Source organism: Thunnus thynnus, chromosome 13 (assembly GCF_963924715.1).
Source record: "Thunnus thynnus chromosome 13, fThuThy2.1, whole genome shotgun sequence".
In the NCBI taxonomy this organism is placed as follows: Eukaryota; Metazoa; Chordata; class Actinopteri; order Scombriformes; family Scombridae; genus Thunnus; species Thunnus thynnus.
This window is the reverse complement of record NC_089529.1, coordinates 19014614-19034763: the sequence shown is the minus strand read 5'-3', so window position 1 is coordinate 19034763 and position 20150 is coordinate 19014614. Positions and strand designations below refer to the sequence as shown.

The 20150-nt window shown below is 39.7% G+C and overlaps 1 protein-coding gene across 1 annotated transcript in view; it reads right to left on the bottom strand.

Moving 5' to 3' along the window:
* Positions 1 to 89: 89 nt before the first annotated feature.
* septin8a (septin 8a) overlaps positions 90 to 20150 on the bottom strand; it is a 33845-nt gene continuing 13784 nt past the window's right edge. The window contains exons 5-10 of the mRNA XM_067608503.1: positions 14708 to 14869; positions 13101 to 13197; positions 7401 to 7569; positions 7136 to 7268; positions 5776 to 5945; positions 90 to 3439 (exon numbers count right to left, since the gene is read on the bottom strand). Of these exons, the coding sequence (XP_067464604.1) occupies positions 3436 to 3439; positions 5776 to 5945; positions 7136 to 7268; positions 7401 to 7569; positions 13101 to 13197; positions 14708 to 14869 (735 nt within the window). The 3' untranslated portion in view covers positions 90 to 3435. The remainder of the gene's footprint in view (positions 3440 to 5775; positions 5946 to 7135; positions 7269 to 7400; positions 7570 to 13100; positions 13198 to 14707; positions 14870 to 20150) is intronic.

The window sequence follows — 20150 nt, the reverse complement described above, 5'->3', positions numbered from 1 at the left end:
GTAATTTAATGTCGGCTGAATATGCAGTGTGGCCAGAGGGACTTTACCTCCACTGCCCAACAGTTGAAGTCTACAGACATTGAACAGACTTTGGTCTTTTTTTTCTTTTTTTTTTTGACTTTAGGCTGTTTAAATTGTTTACTGTTTTCCGACAGATGTAAAGCTCAGCAATGCGATCTTTATAATGTGAACTGGTTACTGTCCTCTCAGCTGTAAGGTTGGTTTTGATTCATCCAGTTGAGCTGGATGCTACACCGGTGACCAATGTAAAGGGTTTGTTTTTCATATTACTTCAGATACTGAGGCAGCTATATCTTATTGTTTTTGTCAATCACAGAAATAAAGCTATGACTTCAAAAGTTTTAAAGTGTAATGATTTGTTTTTTTCCCATTTCAAGAGGAAGCAGCAAGATGAAGAAGCCTCTCTTTGTCTGGAAGTTTGTCAGGTTTAGTCTTCAGCCAGATGGAGGAAATCTTAATCTTAGGTGAAGTTCACAACATTTGTTCTCCATCCTATCATTGAGATAGAGTGCCTTTGAGCGAGGTGTTTCCCCTATAAAGATAAATTTATACTGATGTGATTTGGGCTAGGGGAATTGTTCGAGAGATGAGCTTACTCACTTTCTTGCAAGAGTTGCGTAAGATTGAGCATAAAAGACTGTCTGGAAACGGAGAGAAGCAGCTTGGCTGACAGTCTTAACACAAGAAAATCTGCCTACGAGCACCACTAAAGCTCACTAATTAAGGTTTTATCTTGTTTGTTTAATCCGTACAGAAATCAAATTGTAAAAATGACACACTGCGATGTTTTATGCTTATTTGTGTTTTTTTTTTGTGGCCGGGAGCAGTAACTCAACTGGTTGTCTGGCAACCTCAGTGATGACAAGACTCACAGTGATGAGACTCAAAATTTAATTTGAACTTTACCTCCGAATTTTGATTTCCAAGATCAAAAGTTGTGAAAAAGTAAATTATCAGACACAAAGATTATTTAAAAACCTACAAAATCATAGCATCTCACTTTGGTTTAGTCCAAATTTTGACTTACCATCACAACATTTTATCAGGCCAAGTTGAAATTTTTTGCTTCCTTGTCATAACTTTTTTTTCTTTTCAGACAGAAATGGGCTTCCATAATTACCAGAGAGAGAATGTCCAGGATTTTTATATCTTGACAGCAGTGTATTAAGTTGATCTTGCCTATATACAGTGCAGTTTAGTCACTTAAACTGAATTTACCATAAACTCTCTTACACTGTTTGACTACAGCATTATACCTCAAGCCTGTTAGATGAGTTCAATCATGTTTTCCTATACGTAGAACAGACTCATTATGACCATTATCACTCAGCGGTGCTAGCAGAGTGCGTTGGTGTGCTGAAGGACAGAGAGAACAGAGCTGTGAACAGATTGTGCTGCTGGGTGAGATCCAGAGAGCCCTGCGAGCGGTGGACAGAATAATAATAGTGTTGGCTGAGCCTTCACAGTAAACAGAGAACCTTCACTAACAGAAGATCTCAATACTGTACCGTCACTTCCTCTTCATGTTTTCAGTGACTCACACGTCACCGAGCGGTTACATAACCGTACTGAAGCATAAAGAGAAATCAGTATCTCTTAAAAAGTATCTAAACTTGAGGGTCTTATATATAAAAATATATAACATGTGTTACTGATTTATACTGCACATGTCTGTTTTACATGTCACATATGAAATTACACTGCTTAATCTAATGTCTTGATCTTAGCAAATAATATTGACCATAAATGAGCAAGAATTATAAAATTAGCTAGTCTTTTGTTGGAAAATCTTCAGTGAGGAAGTGGTTTTGAGTGTTGAGATGCAGCTATGCCACAAGCTGCAGTTTATAGTTCACAAACTTACACTATACACACACACACACACACACACACACTTCCTCTCAGACACACTGTGTGTAGAAAGTCAAATTTCACACAATCTTCTTCCTGTTCACCTTTGGCAAACACGCAGTCTCGTACACAACCAGCTGAGGTTAGCACCACGGTGGCGAAAGCAGGGAGGATTATGTGCAGATTGAGCAAACATCACTCAGCTCTTCACTTCGGGATCACTAAAGAGGAAACGCTGCTTCTCAAGCTGACAGCTGTTTGGGTTAAGGTTGAGGCCGACAGCCTCTGCGTGTTGCCTTTGTGTGTGAGTGTGAGTGAATAAGTGTCTTCACCTGCCTATGGTTCACTTTCATCTCCCTTCCCTCGGTTGAATATCGTCAAACAAATCATAGCAGAGAGACACACATCAAAGTCAGGAGGGTTTGGGGGCTGGGTTTGCATTTATTTCCAACGACAGACAGTAAATACAGCTGCTCTCTTTTCCATCTCTGAGTGTAAACTCTTCTACAGCGAGCTGAGGCTTTTATGTTTTCCTGAATCCTCTGTTTGTGTGTGTGTGTATACTGGCTTCATGATCGTGTGTGTCCACTGTCACAACACTCACAACAAGGCGATCTCTCATGGTTTACAATAAAGTTACCAATACATCACTTATGGACAATGTACACAGTCATATGTGCTTCTTACAATAATATCATAATCAAAAACTAGTACATTTTGCATATTAGGCTGGGTAAGCTCTAAAAATATTCACATACATTTACTGCGTTAATATGAAACAGCACCAGAATATTGCATAAGTTTTTACTAAGACTTAAGACTAGGTTTTAGGTTGTCAGTACCTATGTATATGCAGTAATATATACAGTATACAGGTACTCAGTTTTATTGTTATTTAAAAGTATTATTTGGGCTTCTCTTGGTTATAAAAAGGTTAACAGACACACCTGGACAACAGTAAACACTTCAAACTGCTCAAGTATTTGAAAAACTTTAGGAGTGGTGTCATTTCACTGATATCTGAAATCAAGTGCACCCCTATTTTTTTTAAAATTTTTGAACAGTTTCAAACAGTTTTTGTGTTGCCCCACGGTGCGATACACTGTAGTACCAAAGGTGAATGTTCATCATTGGGTTTGAACCTGTCATTTCTGTGTGAATAGTGGATGACAAAACACAAAAAAAAAAAACCAACAGAAAATCTTTAAATCACAACACAGAAAAAATATAATGCATATATATATATAAAAAGTGTCCAAAGAAAAAAAAACAAACATAGAATGAAAGATCCTGAATAAATGAGATGGCCACTGTTGGCAAAGTGAACATTTTTCCTCATTATCTCTCACCATCTTTCACTCTTTTCTCCCCCTGTGGCTTCATCATCATCATCATCCTCAGTGTCTTTGGTCCATGTGCACAATGCCAAGATGGAATGTCAGAACAAAACAAAAAAACAAACAAACAAACAAACGAAACAAAAATAAACAGGTGTTGTCGTTGCTATGGTGATGGAGGACAAATCCATGGTCGTGTGTGGGAGGGGTGTACAGCGCCCATAAATTAACTGAAAAACAATGACAAACAATATACAAAATAAATTGAATGAATAAACAGCTATTTGCGGAAATGATAAATTGCAAACATCTTAATTCTATAGTCGACTGATAAAAAAGGTGTTAGTGAGTAGAAAACAATAGAGTGAGTCATTACAACTACTTTCAACATGATGTGGGTGATCAGTCATTGACATTTACAACGTATTGTCTGGAATGTGATGTGTTTTACAACGTGTTTCCTCAAGTGTGACTAAAGGTCAGACTTGTGTGTAATCTCCTTCACTAAATCACAAAATGGAAGATCAGATTCCTACAGCGCCAACCGACAGGCAGAGTGTGTGAGCAGCCACAAGATGGAGCCAGATGTCCTCACATATCAAGCCTCGGAGAATGAACGTTAAAGACGAGTCATGCACAGTTCACGTCACTGCAGACTCGTTCCAAAGCGAGTTTCAGATCATTTCTAACCTCCCAGGCAGCTATTAACTTCAGTTTTCTCAATACAGCTTTTCTGAAAAGTCTTGAAAAGTCTGCACGGCGAACAGGGGAAATCTATTTCTTTATGGATGTAGTTTTGTACACAGATAAACTTGTCATGTTGAAACAAGAAAGGCTTTTCTCTAAATTGTTGCCACAAAGTTGGAAGCACTTCATTGTTCAAAATATCATCCCAAGCTGTAGTATTCACATTTTCCTTGGTGGGAACTAAACGGCCTCGCCCCAAACCAAAGGTATGCAAAAATATGTGGGTAGGTGTGTTTACATAGATTCAGCCAAACAGTGTATGCTGTTGTTACAAACAACAAACACAGATGTGGTAAAAGGTGAATCCGGTTGTTCCGTTCATTAACCAGTTTGTTGCTAAGCGGCTGATTTTTTGCCTCTGAAGCACCTTAAAGGAGGGAATTCTTTAGACAATCCCTGCTGTCGACTACTTCACTGTGAAATAAAGACAGAAGTTTGACAACAAAGTAGACATGCTTACTGAATGATGGACCTGCTACTTGTCTACAAGTTAATTGTCACACTGTACTGAAATAAGTAGAAACCAATGACTGTCTGGAAGGTAAAAAATAAAGAAACTTATGCCTTGGAAAATGGTCTGCGGTAAATTGAAATTTGCATGATCTGTAGTTAATGAGCTACCACATGAAAAGCCTGTATTCTAGTTATACCTGTGTGGCATAATCAGCATTCTCCTATTGAAAATCATTTTGCCCTGTGTGAGCTGTACTCTGCATCACCTATTTAAAAAGCAGAGCTTTTGGTTGCTTCAGTGAGTGAGTTCACTGCCTCCTCCCTGAGTATCCTGAATAATTAGAGCGAGGCAAAAGGAAAGAGTGAAAGGACAGGAAATGTTAAGCTCGGGCAGGACAAAGAGGGGAGGAAGTTTCCTTAACACATGCCAGGTCTTTATAATAGCTGAAACGCTTGTGTATTGGAGATGGGTTGACAACAGCACAGTACATTTAATTATAGGCTCATAAATGTGACATTTTGCCACAGGTCTTAGCGAAATGCAAACTTCCCGCTCGAAGACTTGCAACAGGGTTAGAGAACAAATATACAAAAGGTGAGAGAAGTGGAAAAAAGCAAATATCCAAAAGGAAATAATTTTAAGATTTAATGCACAGTATGAAAGACAACAGGATCAGGCTGCGTTCAGACCAAATCAGGCGTTGCGGCGAACATCCGCAGGGTCGTGCGGAGGTGTGGCCATGTTTATTTGTAGCCGCCATGAAACAATCAGAAAATAATAATTTATTCTTCTCATTTACATTCTTACTTCCACTACTCGCTCTTTTAATTCACTCTCTAGCTTCTCTTCTGCTTCTCTTTCTCTCAAATTCAAATTTGCTTTACTAGTATGAACGTCATAACAATAATATTGCCAAAGCATCAAGAGTCAATGAAACAAAATAACATTAACATAACATTAGTATTGATATATATTAATCATATGTAGTATATCTATGTATTTATGTATTTATGTATTTATGTATATCTGTCTCTCTCTTGAAGCCGTCAGCAAAGTCTAACTTTACTTTTAATGTTATCAAACAAAGAGAAATATCTGTCAGTCTGATCGCTGGCTGTGATTGGCCACAACAACATCAAGTTGCATTTCTCCAAAAGTTGATTCTGGTTCAACTTTCTCGCTGCAGCCTTAAACGCACTACACCCATCAAAATAAATGGGAGGACTGGTGTTTTCGCAACAACGTCTGATTTGTTGTGAATTCAGTCTTAGTTAAAGAGAGGTCGGGTTGGAAAAAGCAGCTTCCTGCTATGGGAAGAAGAATAGGGCGTAGGAGTTAAGTGTTGGAAAGAGAGGACTGGCTTACTTTTTCTTGTCCTTGTCTTTCTTGAGGGGCTGAGATAAGGAGAGCGTCTCGGCTGCCACCTTCTTCCTGTTGAAGGCGTTCATCTCCTCCTCTAGATCTCTCCGCTTCTCCTCCACTTTCCTCTTCTCCTCCTGGTGCATCCGCTTCAGCTGCTCGAACTTGTCATGCAGCTGAGAGGGTGATAGAGAGAAAAAAAAAAACATTTATAGCTGCACTAATTGACATTTTTATATTAACAATAATCTAATCACCGTGTTTAATGTGGAGAATTATCACCCAACTCTGCAGTTTTCTTCAGCTCTACAGAGTCTGTTTTGGATTTTTTTTGTTTGGTTTTCAGGGCTGCAGCTCTGTTTTGATAATCCCACTGTTCACTTACCTGCTCGGCTCCAAACGGCAGACAAAGTTAGCGTCTAGCTGGTGAATATAGTGAAGTATTTATAAGTTTAAGAGGTATTTCCTTCAGGCATGGTCGAGATAAAAAAAGAGAGTAAATATTTAACATTTAAAGACTCCCTACAGACACATTTTCAGACATATGAAAATACTCAGCCTTCAATAATAATTGAGTGTCTGTTTTTTCCACACATTAAAATGTCTTAAATATACATTGACTCCTTCTCCCACGTTGAAAAAAATCAAGAATCTATGAATATGCTTACTGCTGGACACGAGATCTCAGAAGTCTCCTGTTTCCCTAAAAAGTCCGTTCTCAGTGAGGTTTGACGTTGTGTGAGTTGCATATTGGACCATGATTTAGCTTTCAAACTAGTCGTGATGTCACAAAATTATCCTTGTACACATCTTAAACTCAGAGCACACGAGAGCAGTCTTCTAAACTCTGCACGGTGAATGTTAAACAACAGAGTGAAGTAACAATAAGCAGAACACATTTTTGAGTAGAGGGGGACTTTCAGACCCGTTAGAGTGACCTGTTCTATATATACAGTATGTTTTAACACGGCCACTTGTGTAGTCACATGGCTACAAGTCATTACACAAGGTATATTAAACTTAAAGCATCCATAGCAACAGTTAAGCTAACTCTCACTGATAAAAACTAAACTTTAAAAAGAAAAGATGTTTATTTAAACACATTTCTAAGCCTCCGCCTCCATCATTTTGTCTTGTATTATCATTTACTTGTACTGATACTGCACAGATGCAACGTCTTTTGTGTTTATACTGAACGGTAATGATAAAAACAACGTTACTGCATTCCACGTGTGTATATCAATACATCGTGACCTGCAGGCTCGGGACAGCACAAGCTTGTTTTTTTTTGTCCGGTGTCATCATACTGTATGTGGACATATCTGTGACTGTATCTTTAACCTTCGCTCCACTTGCAGACACTGACCTCTCTCTCTTTTTCTTTCAGCTCTGCTTCCGTCTCTTTTACTTTGTTGACAAACATTTGCCGCATTTCTTCCTCTTTACGCTGCAGGTCCCCCAAGAACTCTTTTCTTTTGGCCTCATATGTCTCTTGAAGACTGGAGAGAAGAGAAAAAAAAGGACAGAGTGTGAGAATAGACAGAATTAGATTAGGTATTATATGCAGTAATATATACAGTATACAGGTACTGTATATAACTGTATGTGTGTTAACTAGAGGTCCACTCTACCTGAACGGCTGGCTGTCGGGATCTGTATCTTTGAAGCCCATCTCCTCCAGCTTACAGCGTCGGTACAGCTCGTAGTGGCGGGCGTGGGTCTGCTCCCTCAGATCCTCCATGTTGACTCTGATCAGCATCTCTCGGAGTTTTACGAAGTCGCAGTGGCTCTCGTTCTCGACTGAAGGGGAAAAACATACGCCAGAATTAGGACGGCGGTTGCTTGTCAAGTTATTTCTAAAACGAGCCACCGTTTTTAACTCAAAGTCATCATTCTGCTTTGGTGTTGAAACACTGGTTAATGAATAAGCACATCAGAGCTAAAAATGGAAAAACTGGTTAATGAATCAGCACGTAGGAAAGCTACAAATGTGCAGTCGTGTCTTATTTTAAGGTCTGACTCTTTGCTTCTCACTTTCATTCTGCGCTCCGGCTGTCTTTTTCACTGTCTCTAACTTACTTTAACACCCCATCTGTCACCCTGTTAACCCTCCCTCCCTCTCCATCTCTCTCTCTCTCAAAAGCAGGGAATCATAGCACATCTCTAAAGGAATGTGAAGCAGTATGCACACTGGATAAATCACATTTGGCATTCTCTGCAATTAAATTAAACCAAATCTATCATACTTTTCCAACAGACAGAAGTTGAGGATTAATATTCTGCGCTTTTCATGTCAAACATTTTTGAGTAAAAATAGTAGAGTGACTCAAACAACTTCCCTTTAGTTTCATGTCTGAGTGATTCTCACAGTTAAATGAATTCATGGTGGGGAGAGGGCAGGAAGTGTTTCCTGCCTGACAGACTGACAGCAGAGGGAGGGAGGGAGGGAGGGATTATGCCTTGGGCGTCATTTCCATTCTGTTGGAGCTTTTACTCATAGGTCACTTCATTTACTCCATTGCAACAATATGGCCTGCTCTGTGAATAAAAATTTAGTTTTTTTTTCTGCCTTCTTAGAGGACAGAACGGAGGTCAATGTGAAAAGCAACCAGAGTACGGACTGTGAATCAATTTCTGGTCTTGGAGAAAGTAGTCTGGATAAAACAAGTGGCCCCCACTGGACAGACTCCTTATCCTCTACCTGCGGGAACCTGGTGGGCAGAGTTGGGTCGTCAGGGACGTCCAGCTCACTTGGACTGACAGGCTTCAATATAAGCTGATGGCAGTCAGTCGCTTACCCTCACTTCTCTGGCTTCCACCATGTTTGGTTTAGTTTCATTTATATTTTTAGTTATGTACAATAAATCTATTTTTAGTTACAACTCGTGTGGTCTCACCGCATTTGTCCGGCCTTGAGCTGGGTTGTGACATAATAATATTGCAATAATGGTGGTAGTAGAATCTTTTCTACCAGCTGTCATATTCTGAACTTTTTTCAGGAAAAAAAAAAAAAAAACACTCCTCCCTTTGAAAATAAAGTTTTTCCTTCTTGACGTTATTTTTCCCTCCATTTTACAGACTTGATAATACCCTCACATTCTATGTGGAAACTTGGAAAACTGCTAATTATTTGATATGCTAAATCACCTCCAATTTTTAAAAGGACACACAAGAGTTCCAGTTTTTTTTTTTGCAAAGCAGTCAAAACCTGGAGCACAAACTGCAGCAGCTGTGGTTCAGTGTATAACTTGACACATCGTATGACTGATCTTGGCAAAACTAGAAAAGAGTGACTCAATAAAACAGACGTGTTATCAAAGGAAAAATAACTTTCCTCCTTTCAGGAAGCTAATGTGATCAACTTGTTAGTAAAACTCAGGAAGATGCTATAAAGAGCTTCTCTGTTGTCTCGGATATATGTGTTTAGAAACTGAGGGCACGAGCAGAGTGAGAGCACATGACCTTTCAGGGGGTGGAGCATATGCCATAAACCCCGGGGTGGCAGTGGAGGTGGGAATGGGATGCATGTTGTGTTTAAATACCACCCTGTGAGCTCTCTGGATGTAAAGATGCCAAGAATTACATTGAAAAAGCCCAATTAGCATGGCATTTAGCCTCTCCTCAGAAGTGCTTGGCAAGCAGCCTGCAGTGTGACAGTGAAGCACAATGTAGCATCAAAAAAATGATACAAAAACACAGTCAAAGTGTCTAAACAACCCAAATATACCAGCCAAAAGTAAGATTTTCCTTAGTTTTAAAAAGCAAGTAAACAGCCACTGAGTCGCCTTTGTCTACATTAACACTTTTGGACACAAAACAGCGTGAAATAACAGTGGTGATGCAGCTGTATGAATCATTCACTCTTATTTTTACTCAAATTTGCTGGTTAACCACATCATTAGTGGGGGAAAAGAAAACGAGTTAAAAAAAAAAAAGACATGAGCTGTTCTCTGAGGCTGCATCCAGGCTACTGAAACTGGATGTTCATTTGGCATCTAATAGCCTGTGTACCAGCTCCCTGCTGAGAGCTGAATGAGGTCCAACACACTGACTGACTGCAGCACTGAGCCTTCAAGATATTCGAGCACAGGGCTCTGCAGATACACTCGTTGAGACACAACAGTGTTAGATCGGAGACATATAAATAAAGGGAAACAGAGGCATGGCTTCAAATAAATATACAATTATCAAAAATGAATGAAAATAGACAAATGTGCTAAATGAAAGTCTATGAAACCATCATTCTGCAGACAGACTGCCCCTCGGCCATTTGACTGAATATAAAAATTAACCACATGTCCCGGACAGATCATGTGCCTCGATGTTTTTTGTAATATTTTGAGAAATAATGTTTGACATGTGTAAGTTATTAGCAAACTTTAAATGAATTATTCTTTAAAAACTTCTTTTAAACTGCCAAACACAGATTAGGGAAAGCCTGCATGTTCAACAATTTGTGTCTCAGATTCACTCGGTATAACTTGCACACTTCCTTCACTGATAAGATTTTTAATATTTGAATCATCACACCATTTTTGTCCGTACAGACCTTCAGAGCACAAATCTGTTCATTTCAAAAGAATCCATTAAACTCCCTTTCTTCAAGAACTGCCAAGTACTGCTATGTCTGTCTTCTAAGAAAATATATGTGGAAATATCAGTGAAACTAGCAGAGGTGCTAAAAAACTTGATTATGTGTTAGCATAAAGCTAGTGCGGATGCATTGATGATTTCAGAATCCTGATTCTCAGTTAATCACTCTGCACATTAATTACTGTTATGTGGTTTTGCATACATTTGCCATATTGTGACAAATGCAAAGTAAGGAGTAAATAAAATCCATGTTCACATACAACAACAAACACACAGTAGCTTGAGGAGAAGAAATAACAGGGGTCTGCTATATGTCACAAATGTCTGGAGTTCAGAGATAACAGAGCATCAAGATTCTGAAGGAAGATAAACACACACACACACACACACACACAAAGAAACCCCCTCAATTACTCTTTTTGTCAGCAGACAGGCCTTCCTCTGTCTTCCTTCAAGTCGATGGAAATTTCTCATGGCTCTTTGAGAGGTCACCATAACCCATCTATATGACATCTGGCATCTACAAATTGTTTCCATTAACACAGACCCTCCTTTCAGTCGGCTCGAGTGTCGTAAAACACAGAGACTTCTGTCCTCCTCGGCCTCTGTCCTCGGATACTGTGACAAAGCGTGTTGCGTGAATGGTGAGCCATCAGTTTGCACGTACGCTTGAGTAAAAGCTAAATGTTTCTCTTGTATTACATCCCTTAAGTCCGGACTTCTGGATGCTCATGGAAACACAGCTGCATCATCCGACAGGATATTGTTGTTTCCAGCCTCATTGATGGAACATGACAATAATTTCCTTCTTACTAAATCGACTTGACTTTGATTTGATATGATGAATCTTCACGTTGCTTTACCCCTTAACACATTTGTATTCTTGACATTTTACAGTCTGCAAGACCTGTTTCCTTCTGACATCTACAAGTTGTTAGTTGCTGCTGAGGAATGACAAAATGATGAGACAAACCCAAAAGAAAAGCGCTTACAGCAAACCCCGTGTAACTTTTTGTAGATGGTACTATTCTGTCTTTTACTGGACTGGACTAAAGCTTCATGGTGACTGATGGGGTCCAAAGGAATCCGTCACCCAGGAGACAAACAGCAGGCTTTATAAATAACCACAGAGCGTCCTCTGAGGGTTGGAGAATGGGAGTGGTCAGCGGTTAATGGAGAGAGGAAAGGAGGAGATGGTGAGGACACAAGAGCAGTAAACTGAAGGAAGGAAAGGAGAGAGATGGAGGGAGGAAGGGAGGAGGGAAGGAAGGGAGAAGGGATAGGGAGGGAGTAAGGAAGTGTAGAAGGAAGGAAGGAAGGGAGAGGGATTGGAGTGAGGGAGTGAGAGCTTCCCTGAGAGTATACAGCGTAATTCCCAACTGAGCAGTAATATCCTCACAGCACATCACTTTGTGACGTTATCAAATTAAACTGTTTACCCTCATTGACGAGCACAGAGGGATGAGTTGTGGGAAACAGAGATGTCCGACACACTAGGTGACATCTCTATGGGCAAAGCATTGCACGCAGACACACAATAAGGCAGAGAAACATACATTACATGGACGCAAAGACAAGACATGTAACACCATACACGTCACAAGCACACACACACACAAACGCACGCTGGCGATTTCCCAAAACAATCTCTACCCGCTCGCCTTTCATTTTGCAGTGTCACTCTGCATGAAGTCACGCTCACAGCTGTGGGGGTCACTCCACATTAAAAGAGAGGGTATAAATAAACTGGAAAAACTGTGGGATAAACTCGCCACTCTGCCATCTTGCAGCATGGAAACTGAAAGACGCCTTGCTGGCTCAGCTGTCGATTGTGACGTGCTTTTTCTCTACAAGTCCAAAACATCCTCAAAACAAGAAGTGTGTCCTATAAAATAGACCAAACACTGTTTTTTTATGATTTTTTTTTTTTTTTTTTTACCTGCATTACATTTTGTTGTTAGTCTAACGGTGTAGACTTGCTGTCAGAGGGTTTTATTGTCACTTCCATTCCCCACCAACTAGTTGGGGATGACCACAATATTGTGGAACCACCACATGATTGCACAAATTGAACTGGAGTGAACCAGACCAGAATGAGATTAGGCAAAAAATACTGAACTTCCTCAAACATGACCACTGCCAGACACACACACACACACACACACAATTCAATACAATCCCTTCAGAATCACTGTGTATCTAAACTCATATAACTCATATGTTTAAATTCTGACATTACGTTATGATGAACTGAGCAGCTCCCTTCCCACATTTCTACATGTGTCACTCCACCTCATTCACCTATTTATATACCTGCACCTGTAACCTAGCAACCTAACGGCAGCTGACAGCTTGTCTATATAAAAAACTAACCATCATCATCACCTTTATACAGGGCAAAAATGATTTACAATTTACAGCTATTCAGGGCAAGAGGAGACATGACTGTAACTGAACAGAGATCAGCAAAATCCTTAGCAGTTAGTAATGACTGGCAGGATGTGGTTGAGTAATAATTAACTGACACTTGTTCATTTTAATGGCACTGCCTCTCTTTGTGTATCTAAAACATCAGCCTTTCTTTAGTTGTCCAATGAACTTACGATAAATGTTAGTTGTTAGTTGGACATTAGCTGAACCCCTCATGTAACTCACTGATGTGTTTTTTTTGAGAAACACAAACACCCCCACACACAAAGACACACACCCCGATTCATTTGCTTGTAAATAGTTCTCACCTTGCACGACACCCCAGGGGTACTGTCTGGCCCTCACTGTTTTGTTGCCCACTTTGACCTCTTCCACACTCCCAACCACAGCAAAAGGCAGATGGGCCTGTACAGGAACAAAGGTCAGAGAGTCAGAAAGGTCAAGGGGTCACAGGTGTAACTGGAGCCATGTAACCGTGGAGGCTGATTCCTGGCTCCCGCAGGCTTCTGGATTACACTTTCTTAGAGTTTTTTCCTTTATATTATACAGCACAGCAACTGTTTCACAAGTTATATTTCACTAACTACACACATGTTTATATGCAGAGATAATAAACCAACAAAATAAATGATAAACGAGTGTTTAATTTCAAATAAAACCTTTGTCACTGTGTCTGTCACCTCTCTTATCTTTCACAACCAGACCACACCAGAGCCAAGTGTGAGCATGTTGACATACGAGCTGCACCAGAGCTCTGTTTTAAGTTCAACATGTGGCTCAGTTGAGGCTGAGAGGCCTATTTTGTTGAAGTGATTAAACACACACACACACACACTTTCTTATTGCTCTCAGAGCTACTACGCCTCGTTAGAATCCACAGTGAGGCATCATTGGGAAAACATGCCCGACATGCAACCTCAAAAATTAGGTGGCGAGTTAAAGCCAGCTGGCTGGTTGCAGCGCAGAGGAACGAGCTGGTGAGTGTGGGCGCTGATGTAACCGCCTAGGAATAGATGGGGGATACTGTACGAGGACTGTGCCTGGGAGAACCAAATGTAGTTTTAATTACTGTTTGTGCATTTGTACATGTGTGGGTGTGTGTTTGAGCACGGCATGATTATACGTCATCCCCATTATAAAATCTGAACTAAAAAAGGCTTAATATTCTGAAGAAAATGTCTTTGTGCTTGCATGGAGTTTCTTTTCAGTATCCTCTAAATAAGCAGGTTTATTTTGACAATGGAAAATGTGCAAATGAACATACAGTATAAGGAGAGTTGGAGGGAAGCATGCGCTGGCAGTAAGTTCGTAAATTCATTTTTTATTATGGAAAGAATGGATGAATGGAGAATCAGTGCACTCAAACCGAGACCAGGGTCACACAATTTTTTTGTTATACTATGAATAATGCTTACATACACTGTATGTCCAAGCACATGCCCAGAGTTAGCTAGTATAAGCAAATATTTTTTGTGTTTTTCACTTGTATACACTTAAGAGATTTGTGGAAAGTGTCTAGATAAGAGAAACATTACTTTTCAGCGTCTGTGTGAAAAGCAAATAAACTGGTGTCAACATATGCTGCCATTACCAGATGTGTAACACATGTGGTGCTAAAACAGTGTTACTATGTCAGTAGGCATGCGGATATCTTTTTGAATCTGAAAATTGTGAGTGTTGCAAGTCTATAAAAGCTATTACTTTCAAAAAAAATATCCTTGTGTGTGTAAAAAAGGGAAGAACATCTGGCATTATTTTTCAACATGTCTTAACCGCCACAGGCACAAGCTACAAGTTTGGGCATATGTTATAGTCTACATTAAACTGAAAGATAAGGAGAGGTAAAAAAAAAAAAAAAAGACAGGCATTCTCACAGATAAACTCTTTTTAATGAGTGCATGAGAACATAACTTACATTCATGGAGGCGTTGATCTCACTGACTGCTTCATCGTCTGTCGGGAACTGATATATCTGGACGCCGTTGCTCACCAGCTCACTCATAATCTTTATTTTGAACTTATGGAGCTCACTCTTGGAGATTGTGTCCGCTTTGGCAATGATGGGAATTATATTGACCTGAGGAAAGAATGACGAGAAAGAGAAGAGGGTTGTTATTTTAAAATGTGTAGAGCATTGTACTGTCATTGTTCTTATAGTTTGAGCCTCACCAGGCTCGCACAGCTGAAATGTTTGCATTCCTGTATAAAAAGCTGCTTTGAGTGAAAGTGTATAAATGGAATTTTTATGTAATGGTTTGTTTTAGACTGGTCTGACATACAACTTCACGCCTGATGATCATTGCTGACAGGACAAAACGTACCCGTCGAGTTCAATATGATAAGAGGAGATGCACAGAGAATTGACCAGATGTTTTCAGTGAATTACAGACCACAGCAATTAACTTCCCTTCGTCACCGGTTCATAAACAAACACATGTGAAAAAGCTAAATTTAACATACTGAAGACCTAATTAAAAACAAAAACCCAGCAAAACACAATGCTAAATACGGCTGAGGAATAGAGATGGTAAGATTCACTGGTTCGCATTGGTGCACCGGCATAAACATTCACCGTGCAACTGCCCTGATTAAAAAAAGTTTGCACAAGATAAAATTTGGGATGAAATCACAACGCATCAGTTCTAACATCTTTGTAAATAAATATTAGTAGATGTCCTATGCCTTTATTATTTAGAAATGTGACCAATAATTTGATATTTAGATTGATTCCTCCTCTCTAAACTGTTTCTCAAACGTGCTAGCATGCTACAGCTAAGTGGCGCACCGCCAAAACGTTCCAGGTGGAACTTATGCTCTAGAATTATTGTTCCGCACGTTGGAGTAAGTGGATTATCAAACTATTTTGACAGTAATCGTTTGGGTCACGGCGCATATGCACTCAAACTGGAGATAGAGAAAACTACGCTACAAAGCACTTGTGAAAAGGCCTGTTTGTGAACGGTCCAAGTGTTTGTTTTTTTGAGGTCAAACAGAAACAGCATAAATGAGATGCTTACTGGGTTGCAGTACTAGAAACAAATATGTAAAATAAAAATCGCACTTTTTTAAGGTAATTTATGATTTGCTGTATGCTTATGAAATAAAATCAAATAGCATCATTCTTTCACATCACGTTGAATCGCACCGTGTTGAATCAATAAGGGTGAATTGTATCGTGTCACATTGGTAGTCGCTTCATATGTCATATGTCGTATCGCATTGACCTCAGTGATGGAGACGCACATCCCTTCTGAGGAAGCATACAGGACCATATGCTGTAAACACTGTGCAGCAATAAAAAGCTCAGTCAGAACCCCGACAGATACATAAAACAAACAGTGATTATGAAAACAAACCAGGCTCCATCTCCAATCAGCAGCAGATGCAAAGAGATAAACACACTGTTTCTCTGCATTCCTCTGTATGGCTGCATTACCCACATCACTAACCGGGAGGACGATGAAGATTCCCCACAGATTTACCCATCAATTCCATAGTGTGCCTCTGAGCAAGAGCAACAACTTGTTAGGAGTCAAATTACAGGCTCATCATACTTTATTGGATCATTAATTTGCAGCAGGGCAGCCAGTATCATGTTAAACCCTTATTTAACAAACTGAGTTCACTAATTGCTACCCAGTGCTGACAAAGGCCTTGTACGGAACAGATGGGAGTTGATTGTCTTGACATGGTCAGTGAGGCGGGAGGGGACGGTAATATTTGTTCACTTCCCACAACCGGGTTTTCCCAGCTGGCCAAAGAGTATTCCCAAATAGTTGTTTGTTCTGGACAAGTAAGGGCACCAGATGGGTAGCTTAAACCACATCAGAACAACTCACATGCAAGATAATCAATGAATCATCAAAAATAAAACAGAAAATAAATAAGCTGATGTTCAAATAGCCTATTTCTGGCATTTTGGTTTAATCCTAAACATTAAACCAAATTCGTCTGGTCCAAAAACAAACCAAAAGATAAATATTTGAAAATACTAACACCTTAGTCACAACAAAACCACGCACATTTTGACTGACAAAACAAATCGTGTCACATTTTAAAGATTAGCAGTAGGAATGATCCATCATCTACATCCTAACATAAGATAACTAACTTGTAATAATTTCCTCCCATTCAAGAAAAAAAATCATTTAAAACAAAGGACACCTCCATCAGACTCTTATCTCTATTCCTGCCTCTATCCAGCACACTCTGCTGGGCCTTCAACCACCCTCTGTAGGGAGGGGGGGGGTTGATGCGTACACCATTTACAAGAAAAACACCATTGTCTAGCCTTGACAGCAAAATCTACACACTGAGGGGAAAAGCCGTTTCTGGTCTGCTTCCCTGGTTTTTCCTGTGACAGGACTATCTGGCAGACAGGGCAGCTCTATTCATTTATCTCTGGTTTCCAGATAAAGGTTAATATTCACACACAGAAATGCCCCCCCCCCTTTCCTTTACATGAATATAACTCAGCACAAAAAGCAAAATGTGAATGTGACCCCTAATTCTGCTCTGATAAAGCTGGAACCCGCCTTAAAACGTCTCCCAGGGCAAAGACATTTGTTCATGGTAACTTTTATAACTTATTTTAGTGCTGAAATGATTTGTCTTATAATTGGTCTTTGGAAATTAATTTTAATCAATTATGATATTCACTTATTTACCGCTAGTTCCAGCTTATGAAATGTGACGATTTGCAGATTTTCTCAGTTTTACATCAGTATAAACTGAATGCTCTTAATTTTTCAAGTGTCAGTTGAACAAAACAAAGATTTGAAGGTGCCACTTTTTTCAGTATTTGACATTTTACAGACTAAACAGTAAATCATTTCATTCAGAAATAACCTGTAAATTAAATCAACAATGAAAAAAAGAGAGTAGCTGCTGCAAATATTGCCTGCAAGGCAGACATTCTACATAACAAGTGACCACTGCATAAACAAGTCCATTAAGCCCGTAAAACAAAAACAGTGTCACATCCACACTGTGGTCATTCAACACAGGCTTGCTTTCACATAAAAACAGTGGTTGTAGCTCACATGGCGGAAAGATTTCTGGGACAGACCTACTGATGTCAGAGCGGTGGTCACCATGGCCACCCACTCACTCTAAAACAGGGTGGTTGCATCTATTGTTGCGCTCACCATATTGTAAATCATTTTGGACAAAAGTGCCTGCCAACATTGTTGTTTTATTATACCTTTGACACTTCTTGGCACAGTGGAACTGAAAGAGGCGTGTGAGTGACTAAAATGTCCCTGACAGTCACAAGAAAGAGAGTTCGGTTCATATGAACGGAGGGGGAGATTTTTCACTCATATTAGAGGCGAGTACGGCAGGTAACAAACACATTTAGCTCATGTTAACTGCTTTGCTGTGGTTCACGTACTGATAAAGATAAAGATACTGTATTTAGCTCAGGTAAGCTACCATGTCTTCTTCAAAGCAGCGGGTACAGAGAATTGGCTGTGTATGCTGTGGTGGTTTGAATGTTATCAGGAGACAGTTGGTAAACGCAGGGTGCCAGGTTTTGATCGCTCTGTTGGCTGGTAAAGATAGCACAGCGGCTCAGTGGTCAGTGCTGTCGCCTCATAGCGAGAAAAAAGTCTAGGATTTGGATCTCGGCCCTTTCTGTGTGAAGTTCTCTCTGTTCTGTTGTTTGAAACAGCAGAAGGACTTCTGTCATTGATCATAACTTTGGCCACAGAAACAGTTGGTCCTTGGGCAAAGTCTGGGTGTTCTAGGGATGAGGATGAGTTCAAAATGACTGAAAAGGGAAATGATTTAAAACTTTACCTTTGTATCTTAACACATTAAGACCAGATGTAACATTTGTGTGTATATCCCTTTAAAACCTGGTGCAATGTTTGCATGCTTCTCCCTTTATAGCCAGATGCAATATAAGCGTGTTTTTCGCTAAAATACACACGGGAAAGGCAAAATGCATTATGGGATGCATTTTTTTGTTTGTTTTTTTCCAGCACTCTTAGCCCGTCTTAGCCTCAGGTTTTAGGAGGTTGCTTTCAAACAATGCCTTAGGTCGTAATGGGTTAAGTGAAAATATGAAATCAATATTTATGTGTTGATTTAGTTTAGAGCAGCATTGAGACCTGTAATTAGTAGGACAAAATAATTCTTTCTGAGGCCCTCATAAAACTAACTGTCCCTTAAGAGCTACAATTGGCTGAGGAATCCAGTCATTGTTTTTAATAGTACCAGCAGACATTTGGCAGAGATGCACAGCCACGCATTGATAGTTGGCTGAGGTAAGCCAGCAGGTTCTGGTCACAAGATGACCATCTGCTTTGTTCTGGATTTATTATCACTGCATCGCCAGACACACACACACACACACACACACACACACACACACAGGACTAAATCTGCCACGTAGTCATTTCTACAGCAATGTTATCAGTGATAATATCTATACACTGAAATACTGGGGAGGCTGTAAACAAAACCTCAGGGGTCATACAGCTGTAAATCAATTTGACTGATGTAACAAAACTTGATCTGTGAACCTTATAGTGTTTTGGAGTTAGTCAAAAACCGCTGAATGGCTTTAGATGTGTTTTCACACTGGGCTGTTTTCAAAAATACTTTATCAAAATGTCAACAGGTTGAATTTGGTCCAGTGTGTTATCAAGCAGAAAGAAAACATCTACAGTTCCAGTCAAAAGTTTGGACACCTTTCCATTTCCTTGAATGAGAAAGTATGTCCAAACCTTCAACTGGTACTGTATATCAATAGCTCTATAGAAATTCTGGGTTTATTATAAATGCTTATTCATTTCTTTGAATTATGCAAAAGAGGATCTGTAGTTAGCATACATAGTAATAGCCACAATGCCTTCAGCAGGCTAAAGAAAGTCAACAACCAACATGAAATTTCAATAAAAACCTAAGCTATGATCACATCTCACCAAATAAAATACAAATAATAAAAGCTTAACAAATATAACAGGGCTCCAGGGCTCTGACTCTCCTTCCTCACTAACCCTCACCCTCACTCCCCCTCCCCTTCTTTCACGCTCCAAGTGCTGTTGTGATGAGATTTTTTCCACCAGTTGTCTAATTGAGGCCAAGCCAGTGATTGCGTCTCCAGTGAGCTGGGCTCATTGGATGTACGGCAAAACACTGATCCACCATCCAATAATCTGTGTTCTAATACTCGCATAAGAGCGACGAAAAGAGCCACAAATCAATGTGGTTCTGAATGTGACTATTGACTGATGTGTGTTGACCTGAAAACTGAAAATATGTCAAACCAGAGCTCAGAATGAGTAAGATGAACACAATGAGGATGCATTTTTAACATTTTTTTTTGTTTATTACATCACTGTAATAGAAGA